Genomic DNA, 22,463 nt, shown 5'->3' with positions numbered 1-22,463 from the left:
AACCGAGAGAGAGGTTTCTGAGTGGTCTGTCAGGCTGAAAAATAGATCAATCTCCAGGGCTGGTTGACATATATCCCAGTGTTTTTTTTAAATAAATATTCATTGACAGGATGTGGATATTGCTGGCCAGAGCAGTATTTATTAGGCAAAAGTCAGTACTGCAGATACTGGAGATTAGAGTGGTGCTTGTTGGTGTGGACTTGTTGGGCCGAAGGGCCTGTCTCCATACTGTAGGGAATTTAATTAATAGTCAGAGGTGTGTAAGTGAGGCCAATGTGTTTGATGTAGTCTATTTGGACTTCGGCAAGGCTTTTGATAAGGTCCTCTACAGGAGACTGATAGTGAAGGTAGGAGCCCGTCGGATCCAAGGAAATTTGGAAAATTGGATCCATAACTGGCTGAGTGACAGGAAGTAGAGGATGATGGCTGAGGTGTCTTTTTCCAACTGGAAGTCTGTGTCCAATGAAGTTCCACTGGGGTCTTGTTGTTTGTGTATAGGTATTTTAGACTTTAATATAGGAGGGTTGATCAGTAAGTTTGCAGATGATACAAAAAAACTGGCAACGTGGAGAACAGTAAGGAGGCTTGCTTTAGATTGCAGGAGGGCAGGCTGTCGGGTGGGCTGATCAGAGATTATTGGAATTCAATCAGATAAATGTGAGGTGATGCACTTGAGCAGGACAAACAAGGCAAGGGAATACTTGATGAAGAGTAGGAGCCTGTGAAGCACCGACAGTCAGAGGGACCTTGATGTGCATGTGCACGGGTCCCTTAATGTATCAGGAAAGGTGAATAAAGTGCTTCAGAAGGCATACGGGCCTTTATTAGCCAAGGCACAGAGTTTAAGAACAGGGAGGTTATGTTGGAACAGTATAAAACACTGCTTAGGCCACTGCGAGAGTATTGTGTGCAGTTCTGGAACCCACATTATATGAAGGATGTGATAGCATTGGAGAAGGTACAGAAGAGATTTGCCAGGATATTGCCTCGGCTGGAGAGTTTTGGTTATGAAGAAATATTGGACAGAGTTGTTTTCCTTAAGAACACAGGAGATTGAGAGGGGACATGACTGAGGTGTATAACATTAAGAGGGGGCAAGACAGGATAGATAAGAAGAAGCAAAGATCATATTTGAGGTTAGCGGCAGGAGGTTTAAAGGGAATATAAGGAAAAATGTGCTGACTCTTGGAGGGGACGGCAGAGGAGGTTTACAAGAATGATCTCAGGGATGAAGGACTTGTCATATGAGGAGCAGTTGAGGACTCTGGACCTGTACTCAATCGGATTTAGAAGGAAAAGCTCTATTGAAACTGATTGCAACTGGATGTGGAGAAGATGTTTCCACTGGTAGGAGAGACTAGGACCCGAGGGCACAGCCTCAGGGTGAAGGGATGACCCTTTAGAACTGAGATGAGGAGGAATACCTTTAGCCAGAGGGTGGGGAATCTGTGGAACTCATTGCCATAGAGGGCTGGGGAGGCCGTCACTGAGTGTATTTAAGACAGGGTCTTGATTAGTAAGGGGGTCAAGAATTACAGGGAGAAGGCAGGAGAATAGGATTGTGAAATGTATAAGCCATGATTAAATAGTGGGGTAGTCTGGATAGGCCGAATGGCCTAACTCTGCTCCTGTGCATTATGGTTTCATGGATGTGAGGAGAAATCTTCACCTGAGGGTGGTGGGAATCCGGAACTCACTGCTTGTGAAAGTGGGAGAGACAGAAACCCACATATTATTGAAGATGGATTTAAATATCAAATATTTAAGTACTGAAATGTGAGGTCATGCATTTTCAGAGAAGAAACATAGAAGGACAATGCAGGCTTGACGGTACAACCTCGAGGGGACTACAAGAGCAGAGGGACCCCAGAATTCTCTGAAGGTGGCTGGGTGAGTTGAAGCAGCTGTTAAGAGATCCTTGGGTTTATAAATATAGGCATAGGGTATAAAAGCAATGAACGATCCTACGTCTCTGCAAATCATTGGTCAGACCATATTTGGAGTATTATGTTCACTTCTGGGCAACTTATTTGAGGAAGGATGTTAAAGCCCTGGAGAGAGTGCAATAGAGATTTTCTAGAATAATACTAGGAATGAGGGGCAGGACGTTTACTAATGTATTCGACAAGGATACTAAAACATTTAACCCTAGCACTGACCCTGTCGCATGGCAGGCTGGTCCAGAAGACAAAGTCACAAAAGATCCAGGGAAGGTTGTCAAAGGACACAGCAGGATATAGATCAGGATATGGCAGACGGAATGTAACCCAGACAAGTGTAAGGTGATTCATTTTGGTGGATCAAATGCAAGAGGAAAGTAGACAGGAAGGATCCACAGGAGCATTGATATACAGAGGAATAGAACACAGAACTGTACAGCGCAGGAACAGGCCCTTCGGCCCGCAATGTTGTGCTGAACATGACGCCAAATTAAACGTCCCTTCTGCCTGCCCTCCATTCCTTGCATATTCACGTGCTTATTTAAAAGTCCCTTAAACACCCTATCTGCCCCCAAGGTGGTAAAGAAGGCCATAAGGCCATTGAGTATAAACGTTGACAAGTCATGTTGCAGCTGTATTTACCTTTAGTGAGGCCACATTTTGAGTATTGTGTGCATTTCTGGTCTCCAAACTACAGGGAGAATATGGAGGCTTCAGGAAGGGTGTAAAAATGGTTCCCCAGGATGTTGGCTGGATTGGAGTATATCAGCTATAAGGAGAGGGTGAACAATCGTGGATGTTTTTGCCACCTTGTCAGAGGCTGACTGGCAACCTAAGAGAAGTATATGAAACTATGGGAGACATGGATAGGGTTAGTAGTTGGAGTCTTTTTCCCAGGATGGGAATGTCAAATACTGGGGGGCAAAGGTTTAAGGAGAAAAGGAGAAAGTTTAAAGGAGATGTGTGAGGCAAACTGTCTACACAGAATTGAATTGAATTAGCTTTATTATCTCGTGTACTCAAATGAGTACAGTGAAAATTTTACAGATACCCGCTTCGAGCACCATCTTAAATACCTAAGTACAGATTCTTCAGTACAAGCTCTCCAAAAAAAGAAATCAGAAAATAAAGAAATACAGTGTTAGGTGACTGGAATGCACTGCCTTGGGAGGTGGTAGAAGCAGATATGAGAGCAACATTTAAGAGACATTTAGACAGACACATGAACAGGCAGAGAGCAGGAATCCCAGAGGCTGTGTGACCCCACCCACCCCCCACCCCCCAGTGTCAGGGTTAAGGACATGGAGAGCCAATGTCGGAGCCAATGTCCTCAGGGCTGGAGAGGGAGGGGAGAGATTCAGCTCTTCCATCCACATTGGCTCCGACGACATTGATAGGATGAGAAAGGAGGTTCTACTGAAAGACTTTGAACAGTTAGGAGCTACATTACAATAAGAACCTGCAGGGTAGTAATCTCAGGATTACTCCCTGAGCCACGGGCAAACTGACATTAGAATAGAGGAATACAGACCATGTGCAGGCAGACGGGATTAGTTTAGAATGGCAACATGGTCGGCACAGACATGGTGGGCCGAAGGGCCTACTCCTGTGCTGTACTGAGTTCTATGTACTATGTTCAGTTCAGCCCTGGTCTGAGAGCTGGGTAAGATAGCACGTGAAGCTTTAATGTGCATGGATCGGTAGTTTCAAAGTACTGTCATTGTGAGCTTTGAAGAGATTTATTTTCAGTGCTGATCACCCTGAGTGTGAAATCATGTCAGCTGGGTGAGACAAAACTGAATGAGTGAACTGGAAATTTCATTCAAGTGGGTTTTCGGTGCAAAGTTAGGCAGAGGTATTTCAACCGGGGTTTACTGCAAAGGGGTGCACCTCCTCGAGCGAGAGGTAAGTGGGAGAGGATAATAGGTGTGGATCGAGGGACTGACTGTGGCAGAGGGCAATGTCACAAACCGCTTCACAGGGAAAGGACCTGATTAAGACTAATGAATATTTCTGGTCATTGAAGTTAAAATAAGGTCTTCAGTTTGTGTTTGGGTCTCCATTGTTTTCCTTCCCTCCTTTTCTTAGAAAATAACTGCTCAAGTATAAGGTTAATACTGGTTATTGTTTTATTTTTTAAAAGTCATTACAGTAAATGTAAAGAATGACAAACCGAGATTAATAAATTAATAAATTAAATCAAATTCAATAGTGATAGCAGGATGGGTGATGCGTTGCTGCTGCAGTGTGTCGGAGTTGCTGGATACCTGGCGATCCAGAGTGAACACATCTGCAGCTCGAGAAGTTTGGATCTGTGTCAAGGAGCTCATCTCAGACATTGCCCCAAATCAGAGAAGGGGCAGGTTACCTGGAGACTGCTCCAGAGGGTGTTCGCACCCCTCAGATTGGGGGATTCAAAATCAGCCTGTGATCATGGACGGGAGGGTGTGACTGCAGGTGAGGCAGGTATGAGGACCCTGGGGTTAAAATCGAGGAGCTTCATCCCCTGAAAATGTCCAACAATTGCAGGGTTCTTGCAAGCTATGCGGATGAGAGTGGGGACTGTAGAGATAATGAGCAAACTGACCACTGCACCTTGTTATTCGAGTGGGAGAAGGAAATCAGAATGGAGTGGTGGGAGGGGAACAGTGTAATTAGGAGGATAGGTACTGTTCTCTGCACCCGTGATTAGGAATCCCAGAGGCTGTGTGACCTCCCCAGTGTCAGGGTTAAGGACATCTCCTCAGGGCTGGAGAGGGAGGGGAGAGATTCAGCTCTTTCATCCGCATTGGCTCCGACGACATTGATAGGATGAGAAAGGAGGTTCTACTGAAAGACTTTGAACAGTTAGGAGCTACATTACAATAAGAACCTGCAGGGTAGTAATCTCAGGATTACTCCCTGGGCCAGAGGCAAACTGGCATCGGGTAAATAAAGTCATGGGGGTTAATGTATGGCCTAAAGATTGATGTGCAAGGAATGGGTTTCACGGAGGAATGGGATACTGACACCAGTACTGAGGCAGAAGGGAGCTGTTCTGGTGAAATGGATTTCAACTTGAACCGAGCTGGGACCAGTGTCCTGGTGAATCATAAGACCATAAAAAAAATAGGAACAGAAGTAAGCGTTTTGGCCCGTAGAGCCTGGTCCACCATTCCATAGAATCATGGCAGATCCAACATTCCTCATGTCCCCTTTCCTGCCCTTTGTCCCTAACAATGGATTCTCTGACTGATCAAGAATCTATCTATCCCCCTCTTAAATTGGTGATCCATTATTCTGATTGTGGACTCTCCCATGAGGGGAAACATCCTCTCAGCACCTATCCTGATGAAGGGCTTTTGCCCGAAACGTCGATTTTGCCTGTCCTCGGATGCTGCCTGAATTGCTGTGCTCTTCCAGCACCACTGATCCAGAATCTTGTTTCCAGCATCTGCAGTCATTGTTTTTACCTTGTTGATTTTAACCCTACTGCGAATCCTCCTGCAAGGATGCCTGCCTTGAAGAAGTTTTCCTCCTCTCTCTACAAGAATCTCAGGGAGTCTCTCTCCCATTGCAACACCCAGGTCATTTCCTCAGCCCTGAAGCTCTTCAACCATGTCCTGAAACAAACCCGCTATCACAGCCACATTTGCTTCCTCAGTGCCTGTCTCCGTAACTAACTCATCCCACACGGACTCCGGACCACCTTTAAACCAGCCAATTGGACCCGAACAGGACAAACAGTACATTCCTGATGAAGGGCTTTTGCCCGAAACGTCGATTTTGCCTGTCCTCGGATGCTGCCTGAATTGCTGTGCTCTTCCAGCACCACTGATCCAGAATCAGCACCTATCCTGTCAATGGATAAATATACATTGAATAAAGAACAGCTATAGAACGCGTTTCAAACTAATGAGAGGAGAAAGGTTTGGGAGAGGCATAATGTAGGCCTACAAAGCAAGAGGATGTGGCAGAGTTACAGGGCAGCTCTTCAGATAACAATACCGAGACAGGACAGCAACGGACAGAGTGTGCAATCATAGGGAAACGGAATTAAATTGGATCAAAGGGAGATAAAATGGTAAAAAGGCAGCAAAGTTCATGACTCTTTATTTGAACACATACCGTATTCAGAATGAAATAAGTGAATTAATGGAACAAATACAGATTAATTGCTATGATCTCATAGTCATTACACAGCTTTACAAAGGAATCAAAGCTGGGAACTAAATATTCAGGGGAATGTGATGTTTCAAAAGGGCAATCAGCAGCGAAAGGGTGATGAAAAGCTTTGTAAACTTTTGCTGCAGTTTCTGTTAGTACTGGTGTCAATTTCGGGGCTGGTGTTGGTGTAGGTTTTGATGTTGGTGGTTCTGTTTTGGTGTTTTGGTGCTGGTATTGGTGTCAGTGTCTATTTCACTGCCTGCGTTAACATTGTCAGTGCCACTGCTGGTGCTAGTGTTGGTATTGGCAGTGGTGTTGCTGTTGGTGCTTAGGTGGTTTTGGTATTGCTGGTGGTCTTGGTACTAGTGCTTGTGTTGGTGCTGGTGTGGATTCTGGTGTTGATGGATGTGATGTTGGTGTGACTTCTGGTTGTTAATGCTGGTGGTGATGACGGTACTGGTGTAGGTGTGGATCCTAATGTTGGTGTTGGTTCTGGTATTGGTGGTGGTGTGGATTCTAGTATTGGCTTTGATTTTGATGTGGATTTTGGTCTTGATGTTGTGTTTTGGCAGTGCTGGTGTAGGCCTGGGGTGGACAAAGTTAAAAATCACACAACACCAGGTTATAGTCCAACAGTTTTATTTGGAAGCACTAGCATTCAGAGCACTGCTTCTTCATCAGGTGGTTGTTGGTGTTAGTGCTGGTGCAGATGGTGGTATTGTTAGTGATGGTGGTACACATTCAGACATCGGTGTTGCTGTTGGTTTTATGGTGGTGGTGTGGATTCAGGGATTGATGTAAGCGATGTTGATGAAATTGATGTAAATGCTGGAGTTGACCTTATGGCCAACTGTATCTTTTCTGTCCTCTTAGATTATGGACTAAAAAGAGAGAAAGATTCATTAAAAAGCCAATACCAATTGAAGGAGTTGCGTACTTTTTAAAAGCAATTTTACCTGATACTCACTGTAAATGTTGTTTACACTGCTGCTGGTTCAAGCAATGGGGCAAGGTTATTTAATGGATAACTAGAACCAGAGAATGGAAATATAGCTGGCAACAAGTAGATAATTGGTCCATGAACTGGTGACTAGTTATCAATGACAAATGCCTCCAACCTTCTAATTAAAAGTAACTTTTTGACCAGGGACCGCAAGCTGCCTTCTCAGTTTTTTCCTCCATCCATGACATCAATGTTTCTGTTTGTTTCTGTCAGTGTCTACATGTAAGTGTGTGTAAAGGACAGTCTGGAAATGAGTTAGAGTTCAGCAAGTAGAGTTATGTGTCAATGGCTCATAATTGTTTATCTGTGGTTAGAGGTGATTGATTTGTAATAAGTAATAATTCTTGTTAAGTACAGAAACCTTTTCCTTGATTTCTGTCAATCTGGGTCTAAAAAGAGAGGGAAATTGAGGAATATAAAGCCGAGAACTACGGATGCTGGAATTCTATAAAACTACGGTTACAATGTTCACATTCACTTGTGGTCTCACAGAGTCATAGAATCATACAGTTCAGGAACTCATCCATGCCAACCTAGTTTCACAAACTGAACTAGTCCCATTTGACAGCATTTGACCCATATCCCTCTAAACCTTTCCCATTCACATACCCATCTAGATGCTTTTTAAATCTTGTAACCGTACCTGCATCTATCACCTCCTCCGGCAGTTCATTCCACACACAAACCACCCTCTGTGTGAAAAGGTTGCCCCTTTTAAATCTTTCTCCTCTCATCTTAAAAATACGCTCCCTATTTTTGAACTCCAGCAATCTAGGAAAAAGACCTTTGCCATTTGCCTTGTTTATGTCCCAAGTGATTTTATAGACCTCCATAAGGTCACCCCTCAACTTCCTACACTCCAGTGGAAAAAGCCCTAGCCTTATCCAGCCTCTCCTTATAACTCAAACCATCCAGTGCCAGCAACATCCTGGTAAATCTTTTATGAACCCTCTCCAGTTTAATAATCATCTCTGTCTAGCAGGGCAGCTGTGAACTGAAACCCTAGGTCTCTGTTCGGCAGCACTATGCAGGGCCCTACCATTTACTGTAGGAGGCCTGCCCTTGTCTGTTTTACCAAAATACAATGCCTTGTATTTATCTAAATTAAACTCCCATCTGCCACTCCTCAGCCCATTGGCCCAATTGATCAGGATCCCTTTGTAATCTTAGATAATCCTGTTTACTGTCCACCACATCACCAATTTGGTATCATCCACAAACTTGCTAACTATGCCTCCTAAATTCTCATCCAAATCAATTGTATAAATGACAAACAACACTGATCCCAGCAGCACACTGCTGGTCACAGGCCTCCAGTCCTAAAACACAACCCTCAACAACCATTCTCTGTCTCCTACCATCAAACTGATTTTGTATCCAATTGGTGAGCTCTCCCTAAATCCCTTGTGATATAACTTTGCTAATCAATTTATTTTGATTTGGAGATGCCAGTGTTGGACTGGGATGGACAAAGTTAAAAATCACAGGTTATAGTCCAACAGGTTTAATTGGAAGCACACTAGCTTTTGGAGCGCTGCTCCTTCACAACCACCTGATGAAGGAGCGGCGCTCCGAAAGCTAGTGTGCTTTCAATTTATTATGCAGAACCTTGTGGACAAAGTTAAAAATCACACAACACCAGGTTATAGTCCAACAGGTTTAATTGGAAGCACACTAGCTTTCAGAGCGCTGCTCCTTCACAACCACCTGATGAAGGAGTGGCGTTCCGAAAGCTAGTGTGCTTTCAATTTATTATGCAGAACCTTGTCAAAGGCTTTAGTAAATTCCAACATCTACCACTCTGTCTTCATCAACCTTATTGGCTATGTGCTCAAAAACTCAATCAAGTTTGTGAGACACAATTTCCCACACACAGAGCCATGCTGACTATCCCTAATCACTCCTTGTCTCTCCAGATGCATCTAAATCACTGCTCTATAGTTACCAGGCTTCTTCCTACAGCCTTTCTTAAATAAAGGCACAACATTAGCCATCATCCAGTCCTCCAGCACCTCACTTCTACACTGGGGAGACAAAACATAGACTGCGTGTCCACTTTGTTAAAAATCACACAACACCAGGTTATAGTCCAACAGGTTTATTTAGAAGCACTAGCTTTCGGAGCACTGCTCCTTCATCAGGTGGTTGTGGACCGCCTACCTTCTGAGCACAGACATGACCCTGAGCTTCCAGTTACCTGCCACTTCAACACACCACTGTGTTCCCTGGCCAACATTTCAGTGTCAGGCTTGCTGAGTGCTCCAGCAAAGCTCAACGCAAGGCTGGAGCAGCAGCACCTCATCTCCTGTCTAGACACCTTACAGCCTTCAGTTTAATAATTTCAGAACAATGAACACACAGCTCTTCATTCATTACCCACACCCCGAGATTCTGTTTTGTAATGCTGCTCCCAGCACAGACAACCCCATTTCAAACATTCATAAAATCATAGAGTCATACAGCATGGAAACAGACCCTTCGGTCCAACCAACCTATGCCACCAGTAATCCCAAACCAAAATAGTTCCACCTGCCTGTGCTTGTCCCATATCCCTCCAAACATTTCCAATTCATGTACTTATCTAAATGTCTTTTCGACTCTGTAAGTTTACCCTTATCCACCACCTCCTCAGGAAGTTTATTCCACACACGAACCATTCTCTGTGCAAAAAAATTCACACATTCACATTTCCTGTTGGCATCCTACTCGCTATTTATCCACTCTTCGCTCATCATCAGCAATCTCTTTGTTTGCCTCTGCTTTTCTCTCTTTCTCTCTCTCTCAGCATTGTCTCCATTCATTCCTCAGCCCCCCAACCCCACACCCCACCCATCACCAGCATAAATACCACCCTTTCTCAGCTGTTTTTAGTTCTGATGAAGGGTCCCTGGACCTGAAATGTCAATTCTGTTTCTCTCTCTTCTGCATACTTTTTAAAGTGCTTAACTTTTGTGTTTGCCCCAGGAATAGCAGGGCTTGATTTCCAGTGCCCTACCACAGTGAGGGGTAACAATGTTTGGTGGGCCATCTTGGATTGAAACAGGCACAAGAGAATTTGGGTGTGGTATTAGGAAGTGACAGAGTCATAGGGTCATACAGCACGGACACACATCCTTCGGTCCAACTTGTCCATACTGACCAGACATCTCAGTCTGACCTAGTCCCATTTGCCAGCACTCGGCCCATATCCCTCTTCCTGATGAAGGGCTTTTGCCCGAAATGTTTATTTTCCTGCTCCTCAGATGCTGCCTGACCTGCTGTGCTTTTCCAGTACCACTCTCTCAACTTTAGTCTCCAGCATCTGCAGTCCTCACTTTCGCTTAAACCCTTCCTGTTCATATACCCATCCAGATGCCTTCTAAGTGTTGTAATTGTATCAGCCTCCACCACTTCCCCTGGCAGCTCATTCCAAACACACACCAGCCTCTGTATGAAAAGATTACCCCTCTAAATCCTTCCTCTATCACCTTAAACCTATGGCCTCTCATGGAACTCACCTAACCCAGGGAAAAGACCTTGCCTATTTATCCTATCCATGCCCTATTACAATTTTATAAATCTCTATATGGTCACCCCCTCAGCCTCCGAAACTCCAGGGAAAACAGCCCCAGCCTATTCAGCCCCTGCCTATAGCTCAGATCCTCCAACCCTGGCAACATCCTTGTCAATCTTTTCTGAATCCTTTCAAGTTTAACAATATCCTTTCTATAGGAGGGAAACCAGAATGTGTGCAGTATTCTCAAAGTGGCCTAATGAATTTCCTATACAGCCACAACATGACCTCCCAACTTTATGTATACACTCAATATTATGACCAATGAAGGCAAGCATGCCAAAAGTCTTCTTCATCACCCTGTCTACTTGCAACTCCACTTTCAAGGAACTATACATCTGCACCCCAAGGTCTCTTTGTTTGAGAGGTGAAGAAAAAAAACAGGTTCTGTAATGCACTTAAAACCTGCCACTGGAAGAGGTAATGGATTTCCTCCAGGGCAGGGGAACTTTAGAAACCCAATTTGATTGACTTGGTGGGTAAACTGGAGGTAACATTTACTGTCATTTCTATGAAGGCAGAGATAATTGAGGTGCTATCACAGCACTTGGGTTTAGAGAAAATACAAGAATAACCAAATACTCTGGGTCGTAAAACATTGGAATCAGGTGATATTCAGTTGCAGTTAAAATGGCTTGAGTATGAGAAAAGAATGAAAAAAATGGCAATAAAATACAAGGAAATAGCAGAAAAAGATAAGAAAAGGGAAATAGAATTAAAAAGAATAGACATGAATAAACTAAAATTATAACTGAAAGAGACAGAAAGCTGTCACTTTAAAAGGTTCCAATTAGATAGGAGGTATCAGATAATGAAGTAGGTCTCAGTGAGGTGGATCTAAGTCATGATTTAAAGTCCAGAAAGGAAATGTTAAGTTTGCACATAATTTGAGGCAACAAATGTGGAAGTAATTTTCATGTCATTTGAGAAAATGCTAGCATGACCAGCAGTGTGTCACATGGATCAATGCTGGGTCCACTGTTTTTCATCATTTATATATATGATTTGGATGTGAACATAGGAGGTATGGTTAGTAAGTTTGCAGATGACACCAAAATTGGAGGTGTAGTGGACAGTGACAAAGGTTAGCTCAGAGTACAACAGGATTGTGATCAGATGGGCCAACGGGCCGAGGTGTGGCAGATGGAGTTTAATTTAGATAAATGCCAAATTGAGAAAGAAGAGTCAATGGATGTTGATACATAGAAGGCTTTGATAATGTCCTCCATAGGAAGTTGGTTACAAGAAGTCATAGAGGCATACAAGCATAGAAACAGGTCCATCAGACGCCTATGTCAATGCTGACCAATAAACATCATTACCTGCACCTGTCCATAGTCTACCATGCCCAGCCATTTTAAGTGCTTATCCAGGTGTTTCTTAACTGCTGTGAGAGCATCTGATTCTACCACCCTCTGGGTGAAAAGTCTTTTCTTCAGATCTCCTCTAAACCACTTACTCCTCCCCTTAAATCTATGCCCTCTGGTCTTAGGCACACATGAGGAAAAGATTCCCGCAATAGACTCTGTCAATGTCCACCATAATTATATGTACCTCAGTTAGATCCCACCACCCCAAGCCTCCTCTGCTCCAGGGAAACCAAACCCAGCCTATCCAGTCTCTCCTCGTCACTGAGACTTTCCATCCCAGGCCACATCCTGGTGAATCTCATCTGTACCCTCTCCAATGCAATCAGGAACTTCTGTTAGGCCAACAGACAAAAAAGAAATATTATAAATGGATTATTTTCATGAAAAGCTGTGTTTATGAAAGGTGCAAGGCAAAAATTGAATTGAAAGAATGAACAGGAATACAGGTTTGGGGAGAGTTGAAAAAGCAAATTTGAAAAGCAAAGAGAAATAATGAGAAAAGACTAGCAGCTGACATGAAGGAAAATCCCAAAGTCATTTATAGACACATAAACAGAGAGAGTTCAAAGGAGGGGAACGGCCAATTAGAGATCAGAAGGAAGATTTACAGATGAAGCCGGGGGTATGGCTGAGCTATTAAATGAATGTTTTGCATCTATCTTTGTCAAAGAAGATGTTGCTACCCAGACCATGATGACAAAAGAGGATACTCTATCACTAAGGGGTTCAGAATTAAGAAGGAAGAAATCTTGGGTAAATTGTTGGCATTTAATGTTGACAAGGTACAGGGATCAAATCAGATGCATGCAAGGATTTTCAAAGAGTGTGGAAATTGAAGAAACACTGGCCACAATCTCTCAGTCTTCCCCAGACTCTGGGGAAGGTGCCAGAAAATTAGAGAATTGCCAACATTACAGCCTCATTTAAAAGCGTTCATAAGGATGATTCCAGCCACTCCCCCCTCCCTTCCATTCTTCTCATCGACCCTTCCCTTTAGCTACCAACCGGATTCATTCTTCCCATTAACCAACCAGGTCGTACCCTCTACCTGTCTTCACCTATCCCCACCTCAACACCTGACTTCCCACCCCCTTTATCTGCATCTCCCCCCACACCCACACCCACTTCTGAAGAAGGGTTAGACCCAAAACATTGACTTCTCCACCTCCTGAGCCGGCCTGGATTGCTGTGTTCATCCAGCCTCCAGCTTGTCTATCAAACAATTACAGACCAGTCAGTTCAACTTTCAGAGACAGTTCTCCTGGATTGAATTAGAAATCACATGGATAAAGGTGGAAGAGGTAACAGAAAGGCTTGATGAGGGGACCACATGACGTGGCACACAAGGATTTCCAGTTGAGACTGTTCTCCATGGAGAGAAGGTGGCTGAGAGGAGATCTGATTAGTGTCTGCAAAATCATGAGCGGGTGAAATAACTGCACAAAGGCTGATATCCTGTCACCAAGTCACCTTTTCTTTACATGTGCACAGTACATGGGCTCTAACCAGCCAGCTCAGAGCCAGTCCCTGGACTGAGGGAACCTTCTGAAGTTCTGTTTTGTCTCGTCACGTCTCGTCTCGTCTCGTCTCGTCTCGGACACTGGTTGTGGCCAGCCAGCACAGAGCCAGTCCGTGAAGTGAGGAGATTCTGAATCCCCTGTTTATATCTGTCAGCCAGGACTCCCTGACAGATATAACCCTAATTAAGGGTCTCATGGACAATGAAATCCGCCTGGCCCTTGTTCTAATCACTGCATCATGCTGGACAGATGGGGAGAGGCAGTTTCCATTTGTAAAAGAAACAACAACGAGAGGGCATAGATTTAAAGTGATTTGCAAATGAATCAAGTGTGATGTGAGAACAAGCTTTTTCACACAGTGAATGCTTTAGGCATGAAATGCTCTTCCTGGAAATGTGATTGAGGCATGCAACAGAATATTGGATGGGCTTTTTGGCAAGTAATGGGGTGCAGAGATATGAGGAAAAGACAGGAGATTGGCATTAGAACATAGAACACAGAACATTACAGCGGAGTACAGGCCCTTCGGCCCTCGATGTCGCCCTGACCTGTGGAACCAATCTGAAGCCCATCTATCCTACAATATTCCATTTTCATCCATATGCCTATCCAATGACCATTTAAATGCCTTTAAAGTTGGTGAGTCTACTATTGTTGCAAGCAGCACATTCCATGCTCCAACTACCCTCTGAGTAAAGAAACTACCTGTGATATCTGAACTATATCTATCACCCCTCAATTTAAAGCTCTGTCCTCTAATGCTAGCTATTACCATCCAAGGAAAAAGATTCTCACTGTCCACACTATCTAACCGTCTGATTATGATTAGATTAGATTAGATTAGATTAGATTCCCTACAGTGTGGAAACAGGCCCTTATTGTCTCAATTAAGTCACCTCTCAACCTTCTCTCCAATGAAAACAACTTCAAGTCCCTTAGCCTTTCCTCATAAGACCTTCCCTCCATACCAGGCAACATCTTGGTAAATCTCCTCTGAACCCTTTCCAAAGCTTCCACATCCTTCCTATAATGTGGTGACCAGAACTGTACACAATACTCCAAGTACAACCGCACCAGAGTTTTGTACAGCTGCAGAATGACCTCGTGGCTCCGAAAGTCAATTCCTCTATCAATAAAAGCTAACACACCGTATGCCTTCTGAACAACCCTATCAACCTGGATGGCAACTTTCAGGGATCTATGTACGTGGACACTGAGGTCTCTCTGCTCATCTACACTACCAAGAATCTTACCATTAGCCCAGTACTCTTCATTCATGTTGCTCCTTCCAACACGAATCACCTCACACTTTTCCGCATTAAACTCCATTTGCCGCCTCTCAGCCCAGCTCTGCAGCTTATCTATGTCCCTCTGTAACCTATAAATTCCTTTGTCACTATCCACAACTCCACCCACCTTAGTGTCATCTGCAAATTTATTAACCCATCCTTCTCTGCCCTCACCTAGGTCATTTAAAAAAATGACAAAGAACAGTGGCCCCAAAACAGATCCTTGAGGTACCCCACTAGTAACTGAACTCCAGGGTGAATATTTCCCATCAACCACCACCCTCTGTCTTCTTTCAGCGAGCTAACTTCTGGTCCAAATCACTAAATTATCCTCAATTCCATGCCTCTGTATTTTGTGCAATAGCCTACCGTGGGCAACCTTATCAAATGCCTTAGTGAAACCCATATACACCACATATTCTCCTGCTCCACAGATGCTGACTGACCTGCTGTGCTTTTCCAGCACCACACTCCCGACTTTGATCTCCAGCATTTGTAGTCCTCACTTTTTCCCGATTATTGTGTTATGCGGATATTCTAGAACATTCCTATGTACTGTGTAGATATACCAGAATGTTACCTTGTGTGTTGTGTCAATGTTCCAGTACATTGTTGTTTGTTACAGATATTCAGGGAAATCACTTTGTTGTGTATGGCAAATCCAGAAGTTTACAATATGTTATATAGATACCTTGAGGCATTACTATATGATGTATGGATACCTCAGAATGTTGCAGTGGGTTATGTTGAAATTGTAAGGACTACAGATATTTTGTTTGGAAATCAAAGCGCAAAAAATGGCAGTTTGTACGCTGCTTTGTTGCACAGAATAAACTAGTTTTTATTTATATATATGACTGAGAAGGAAGTTGAATGGTGTGCTCACTGAACAGTTACACAATGATGGACATTTTTGGGAATACCTGGATTTTGCTAAACAAAATTTTCTGTGGTTGGTTGTCAGCAGAGCAGTGGCTAAGTAATGTCCATCACCAGAGATCAAAGTAATACCACAAAATATTACCACAAATAACAGTATCTAAAACTTCCTTTAAAGGTGCGGATGATTCTAAAGAAGGGTTTAGTTTGAGCTCAGCATGAAGATCCAGAGTTAAGTTAGGATTGAGAGCTTGCACTGAAAACTGAGGCTGAAGGACATTATGGTTTTATTATAATAGGAAAGGGATTATGATAAGGAGGTGGAGACATTCTCACTGTCCTGCAGAGGAAAGGACAGTGAAGAATGGATAGTTGTCACGTCAGATATTAGTTCTGCCCAGTTATGTTAAGGAGGTATTGTGAAACGATCGTGAGGTTCCTTCGGTAGGACATGCAGGAATACGGAAAATTCAGGTATCTATAAACAGGCATGTTATCTGACCAAGAAAATTTTAGAACAATTGTGTTAAAAATGCCCTTCATTGTTCGGTAAGTGGGAAATACCCAAGGTGTCATCAAACTAGTACCTTTACAGCAAGTATATGTTTCTTAAAGCACCAATCTTTAGAGTATTAGTAAACTGTGTAAAACCAAGACTGAAAACAGAAGCAAGACACCAGTATATCCTTACAGTTATGGATATGACAATTAAGAACAATTAACTCTGTTTTTCACACATAATTGAAACACACTAACATTCTGAGGTGTCTATATATCATACAGTAATGCCTCAATGTATCTGTATAATATACAGTACCTTGTGGGATAGCTGTGCATATCACAGTGATGTCTCTGAATATCTGTAGTAAACAATAATGTATTGGGATATTGACATAACTCACAAAGTAATTTCCAGTGTTTCTACATTGTACAAAGGAAAGTTTGTACACAGCATAACTGTAGCATAACACAGTTGAATTACCAATTGACATTTGGTTAGGCCAAGCCTCTAGCCTGACATGGAATGTTTTTCAGGACATAATCTGCAATTTGGTGCAAAAACAACTGAAGTCCGTGATCTATCACCTGCAAAGATTGGAAGGGAGCTTTGAAGAGGTACTATCATACTCTCAGGACAATGATGAAGGTATATTGTCACAAATACATTCAGGATTGGGAAAAGGGATTGGATTGCTTGTTATTTTCACACAGGAAGTTCCCAAAAGAATCTAGGATTGGATTTAGTCCATTCAAAATGGTCATGACAAAAGAGATCCATTCAAACTAATCATTGAAATATGTTTAAGAAAAAATATTCTCAGTGTTGGATCACATGTCCTTGTTCTACAAGAAGTATGCAAGATAGCAAAGGAACCATAGACAGCATTCTATCCAGATGCATTGCAGGCTTGGTATTCCAACTGCTCTGCCCAGGACCACAAGAAGCTACAGAGAGTTGTGAACATAGCCCAGTCTATCACACAAACCAACCTTCCATCCATTGACTCCATCTACACATCCCACTGCCTTGGGCAAGCAATCACATAGTCAAAGGCCCTTCCCACCCTGGTTACAATCTCTTCCAACCTCTTCCATTGTGCAAAAGATACAAAAGCTTAAACACACGCACCAACAGATTCAAGAACAGCTTTTTCCCCGCTGTTATTAGACTACTGAATGGACCTCTCAAATTTTACATTTAATGTTGATCTCGCTCTTTGTGCTCCTTCCATGCAGCTGTAACATTGTATTCCTCGCTCCGTTCTGTTATCCTAATGCACTCTGTATGGTATGATCTGCCTGAACTGCATGCAAAACAGAACTTTTCACTGTATCTCGATACATGCAATAATGATAAATCAAATCAAGGAACATTTAGAGATGCTGTAGGCAAAGATGATAAATGGGCAAACAAACATGCTACAAATAGGACAGAAGACAAAGTGTTGATGAAAGCTTTGAAAGTGAGCTTCAGTTATCCATACAAACTAAAAGGGAGGATTAGTAAAGAGACTTATGTTAAAGTAATACTATCATCGGAAGGAAGAGAAGAAAGAACAAGTATGTTAGGTGATAACAGTAGTGCAGGATGACTTATAGTATAAGAGTAAGGGTGGAGGAGAGGTAGATGTTTCATAAAATGAACCTCCTTACAATATGACTGGTGTGATGATGCTATGACTTTAAGAGATGTATTTTGTCCTGGCTTTGTTTATGCAGAAAGGTTAAGATAGAGCTGGTGAGCAGTCAGCTCAAAGTCAAGAAAGTAAACAGCTTGTGAGATCTGTTTATTTTTAAGTTGGAACAATAGAAGCATCCTGACTGGGTTGGGTAAAGCTCCCACAGAACCAGGATTTTCTTTTAGTTTTATCCTTCAGTAGCTGAGTGTGGAAGCTCTTATTCCTTTCTATGTTACAGCTAAAAATTGGGGTTTTCTTCCTGTTTCTAGAATTGGATGTGAGACCATCTATTTTACTGAATTTGCATTTGCCAACTCTATTTACACTTCTTGTTGCCATAGCAAAGCTGCCAGCAGCATCAAAGGCTCCTCCTACCCCAGTAATGTTCTCTTCCAACCAGTTCCTTGGAGAAAGTGAGGACTGCAGATGCTGGAGAGTCAGAGTCGAAAAGTGTGATGCTGGAAAAGCACAGCAGGTCAGGCAGCATCCGAGGAGCAGGAGTCACCATAACCCCCCACCTGCATCTACCTACCACCTTCCCAGCTATCTCACCCCCACCCCAATTCCCTTCCCTCCCATTTATTTCTCAGGGCCCTTCCCCCCAACATTCTTGATGAAGGTCTTGTGCCCGAAATGGCCACTCTCCTGCTCCTCGGATGCTGCCTGACCTGCTGTGCTTTTCCAGCACCACATTTTTCAATTCTAACCTGGTCCGTCAGGCAGAAGATACAGAAGCTTGAACACATGCACCAACAGATTCAAGAACAGCTTCTTCCCTGCTATTGTCAGACTGCTGAATGGACCACTAATTTTAAATAATGTTGATCTTGCTTTTGTGCAACTCTTGTGCAGCCTTGTATGCCTCAGTCTGTCTAAGCACCGTATGATCTGTATGTTCTCGTTTACTATGATCTGCCTGTACTGTTTGCAAAACAAAGCTTGTCACTGTACTTAGGTACATGTGAGTACATTAAATCAAATCAAATCAATGGAGGATAAATCAAGGAGGAAAGATAAGGAAGTTGAAGTTTAATTATTAGAAACGATGCTTGATCAAATGACTGAGGGGGAAAAGGAACAGGTGGAGATATTTTTAGTTTAGCTGAATTACAATAGAAAGATGAAAAACTAAAGCAGTTGTATAAAAAAGCACAGACAGAAGAAAACTCTGAGTGAATCCCAGAATGTTACTAAGTTAAAACTGACGTCTTGATGAGGAAATGGAGACCATCAGGCAGATGAGAAATGTGCAGAAGCTCATTAAGTGATTTTACCCGTGGGTAATAGAAGGGAGGTGTTGCGAGTAGCACATGAATTATCAGGAGGAAGTCACTTAAGAGTAAGAAAAAGTCAAGCCAAAATTGTTAATTAGTAGTTTACAATTTTGTTAAGAATTTCTATAGAATTACAGTTAAGCCAATTCTTTTATTTTTATATTGTCCGTATTTTAACGATAGTGCGTGAAAAAGAGCATTTTGCTTCAAACCTGATAGTGTGACCAATCAAATTACATCCTGAATGCAACACCTGGCACTTTGCGAGTTAGGGTCTCGGCTATCTCCTTAACATGTTTTGAGGGAGTTTGGTCTGGTCCATAACAAAGGCTAATGTTGAAATGCTGGGACAGTTAGACAATACGCTCACAACTTTAGGGGAAAAACAATGTGAAGTTCTGGTAAGTTCACTTAGGAATCACGGAATCATACAGTACAGAAGAGGCTCTTCGGTACCACCAACAATACACTATTACTTACATCAGTCCCACTTTCCTGCACTAGGCCTGTAGCCTTGAATATTATGATATTTCTAGTGCTCCTCCAAGGTTTTTAAAGGTTGTGAGATATTCTGCTTCAACTACCCTCCTAGATCCTGCATTCCAAAATCCATCACCCTCTGGGCGAAAAGAGATTTCCTCAACTACCAGCTAAACTTCCTCCTTTAAAATTAGGACCCCACCCCCCCCCTTTATTGTTGACCCTTCGACTAAGGGAAACAGCTGCTCCCTATCCACCCTACCCATGCCCCTTATAATCTTATACACCTCGATCAGGTCCCCCTCAGCCTCCTCCGCTCAAAGAAAACAATCCGAGCTTATCCAGCCTCCCTTCCTCGCTGAAATGCTGCATCCCAGGCAACATCCTAGAGAATCTCCTCTGCATCCCCTCCAGTCCAACCACATCCTTCCTACAATGCGGTGACCAGAACTGCACGCAGTATTCCAGCTGTGATCTAACTGGAGTTCTGTGCAGCTCCAACATGCCATCACTGTTCTTAAAATCTCTGATACAACTAATAAAGACAGTTTAAAGAATCAAATTGAAGGAAGGCAAAGTAATAAATGAGAAAAGCTAGAACCCCAAAAGTGATGCCAATAAAATAATTCCTTTCATTATACTAGGACTCGACAGACTAAAACACATTTCTGAAAGTTAATTATAGACAAAAAATACTGCAGATGCTGGAATCCAAAGTAAACAGGCAGGAGGCTGGAAGATCACAGCAAGCCAGTCAGCATCAGGAGATGTCTAGAGTCAGAGAGATCTACAGAAAAAGGCTTTTTTTGGCCTATCATGTCCACACCTCCACACCAGTCAAAAACAGCCACCTCATTATTCTAATCCTCTTTTCCAGCACTTTGCCCATTGCCTTGAATGTCTTGACATTACAAGAGCACGTCTAAATGTTTCTTAAATGTTGTGAGGGTTTCTGCCTCTACAATCCCTACAGGCAGTAAGTTCCGGATTCCCATCACCCTCTGGGTGAAAAAGCTTTTCCTCATATCTGCTCTACACCTCCTGGCCCTTACCTTCAATTTATCCCCATGGTCATTGGGCCCACCATCAAGGACATATGTCCCCTCCTGTCTCCTCTGTCTGTGTCTTTCATAACCTTATATTTCTCGATCATGTCCCCCTCAATCTCCTCTGCTCTAAGGAAAGCAACTCCAGTGTGTCCAAACTCTCCTCTTAACCAAATGTTTCCAATGCAGGGAACCTCCTGGTAAAGGTTCTCTGCACCCTCTCCAGTGCAATCACATCCCTCCTACTATATGGATTCCAGATTTGCAGAAACTGGGAGCCTTATTGCAATCATAAGAGTGCCTGAGGAACCTGCAGAGAAAGGTGTATCAGAAAGGGAAGTCAGTCTTAAAAATGTTGCAAAAAGACGCAGAGAATGTGTTCCCGTAAAACCTATTAGGAAGACAGGATGGCTCAAGGTGGTCAAGAAATGTCTTCCTTGGTGCTGGTGAAAGGAATCAGACATAAACCAGACCCATTATAAAGAGCTGGGAAAAGGCCCACTCCAGTAAATAGAGAGGTTGCAATTGGAGAATTGTAACAGATCCCAATAGAAAGAATTGATTTTATCTTGGGGAATAGCCTGGTTGTTAAAAATATTAGCCTCACTGAGGGTGCTGGAACCTATTAAAATGGACAGAAAACTGCCACGTTTCAGGAGAAGATTCTGGATTGCTGAAGTTTGTTCATTTTTTTAAACAAGATATGGATTGCCCAAAGCAATACAATCAGATTAAGGTTCAAATTTTGTGTCACAATTATTCAAGGAAATAGTGAACAGTTTGAAAATAAAATAATTTATACCTTCACTGTGTACAGGAGGGTTTCCTGACACAGTATGTCGAAGGGCCAACAAGAGGGGAGGCCACACTTGATCTGGTGCTTGGTAATGAACCAGGCCAGGGGTTTGATTTAGCTGTAGGTGAACACTTTGGAGAGAGTGACCATAATTCAGTTACGTTTAGTTTAGCAATGGAAAGGAATAGGTACATGCACAGGTCAAGAGTTATCGATGGGGCAAACAAGACTTAGGATGCATAGAATGGGGTAGCAAAATGCAGGGGATGCAAACATTGGAAATGTGGAGCTGGTTTAAGGAACAGATATTGCGTGTCCTTGATAGGTATGTCCCTGTCAGGCAGGGAGGGTGTGATAAGGTAAGGGAACAGTGGTTTACTACAGAAATTGCATCTCTTGTTAAGCGGAAGAAGGAGGCGTATGTGTTGATGAGGCAAGATGGTTCAGATGAGGCGATGGAGAGTTACAGATCAGCTAGAAAGGATTTAAAGAGAGAGTTAAGAAAAGCAAAGAGAAGACACGAGCAGTCTTTAGCAAATAGAATAAAAGAGAACCCTAAAGCTTTTTATAGGAATGTGAGGAATAAAAGGATGACTAGGGTAGCAATAGGGTCAGTCAAAGACAGAAGTGGGAAGTTGAGTGTGGACCCTGTGGAGATCAGAGAGGTGCTAAATGACATTCCTCATCAGTTTTCACTCAGGAAAAGGAGAATATTGTAGAGGAGAAGAATGAGATACGCGATATAAAGCTAGAAAGGATCGAGGTTAGTTATGAAGAGGTGTTATCAATTCCTGAAGGAGTGAAATTAGACAAGTCCCCTGGGCCGGATGGGATTTATCCAAGGATTCTCTGGGAAGCTAGGGAGGAGATAGCAGAGCCTTTGGCTTTGATATTTGAGTCATCATTGTCTACAGGTTTAGTACCAGAGGACTGGAGGATTGCAAATGTGGTGCCCTTGTTCAAGAAGGGCAGTAGAGATGACCCAGG

General features: G+C 42.9%; 1 protein-coding gene across 2 annotated transcripts in view; it reads right to left on the bottom strand.

The window, feature by feature from the left end:
- Window positions 1–22,463, bottom strand: part of emx1 (empty spiracles homeobox 1) — a 49,974-nt gene that overhangs the window by 12,128 nt on the left and 15,383 nt on the right. Inside the window, exon 3 of one of the 2 annotated variants that reach the window (XM_043689353.1) lies at window positions 6,748–6,967. The exons of the other annotated variant lie outside the window; for it this stretch is intronic. Coding sequence (XP_043545288.1) covers window positions 6,956–6,967 — 12 coding nt within the window. The 3' untranslated portion in view covers window positions 6,748–6,955. Of the gene's footprint in view, window positions 1–6,747; window positions 6,968–22,463 lie in introns of those variants that run through there. 2 annotated transcript variants of the gene reach the window in all.

Source organism: Chiloscyllium plagiosum, chromosome 1 (genome assembly GCF_004010195.1).
Source record: "Chiloscyllium plagiosum isolate BGI_BamShark_2017 chromosome 1, ASM401019v2, whole genome shotgun sequence".
NCBI lineage: Eukaryota > Metazoa > Chordata > Chondrichthyes > Orectolobiformes > Hemiscylliidae > Chiloscyllium > Chiloscyllium plagiosum.
The sequence above is the reverse complement of the archived record's forward strand: the minus strand, read 5'-3'. Positions and strand labels throughout refer to the sequence as shown.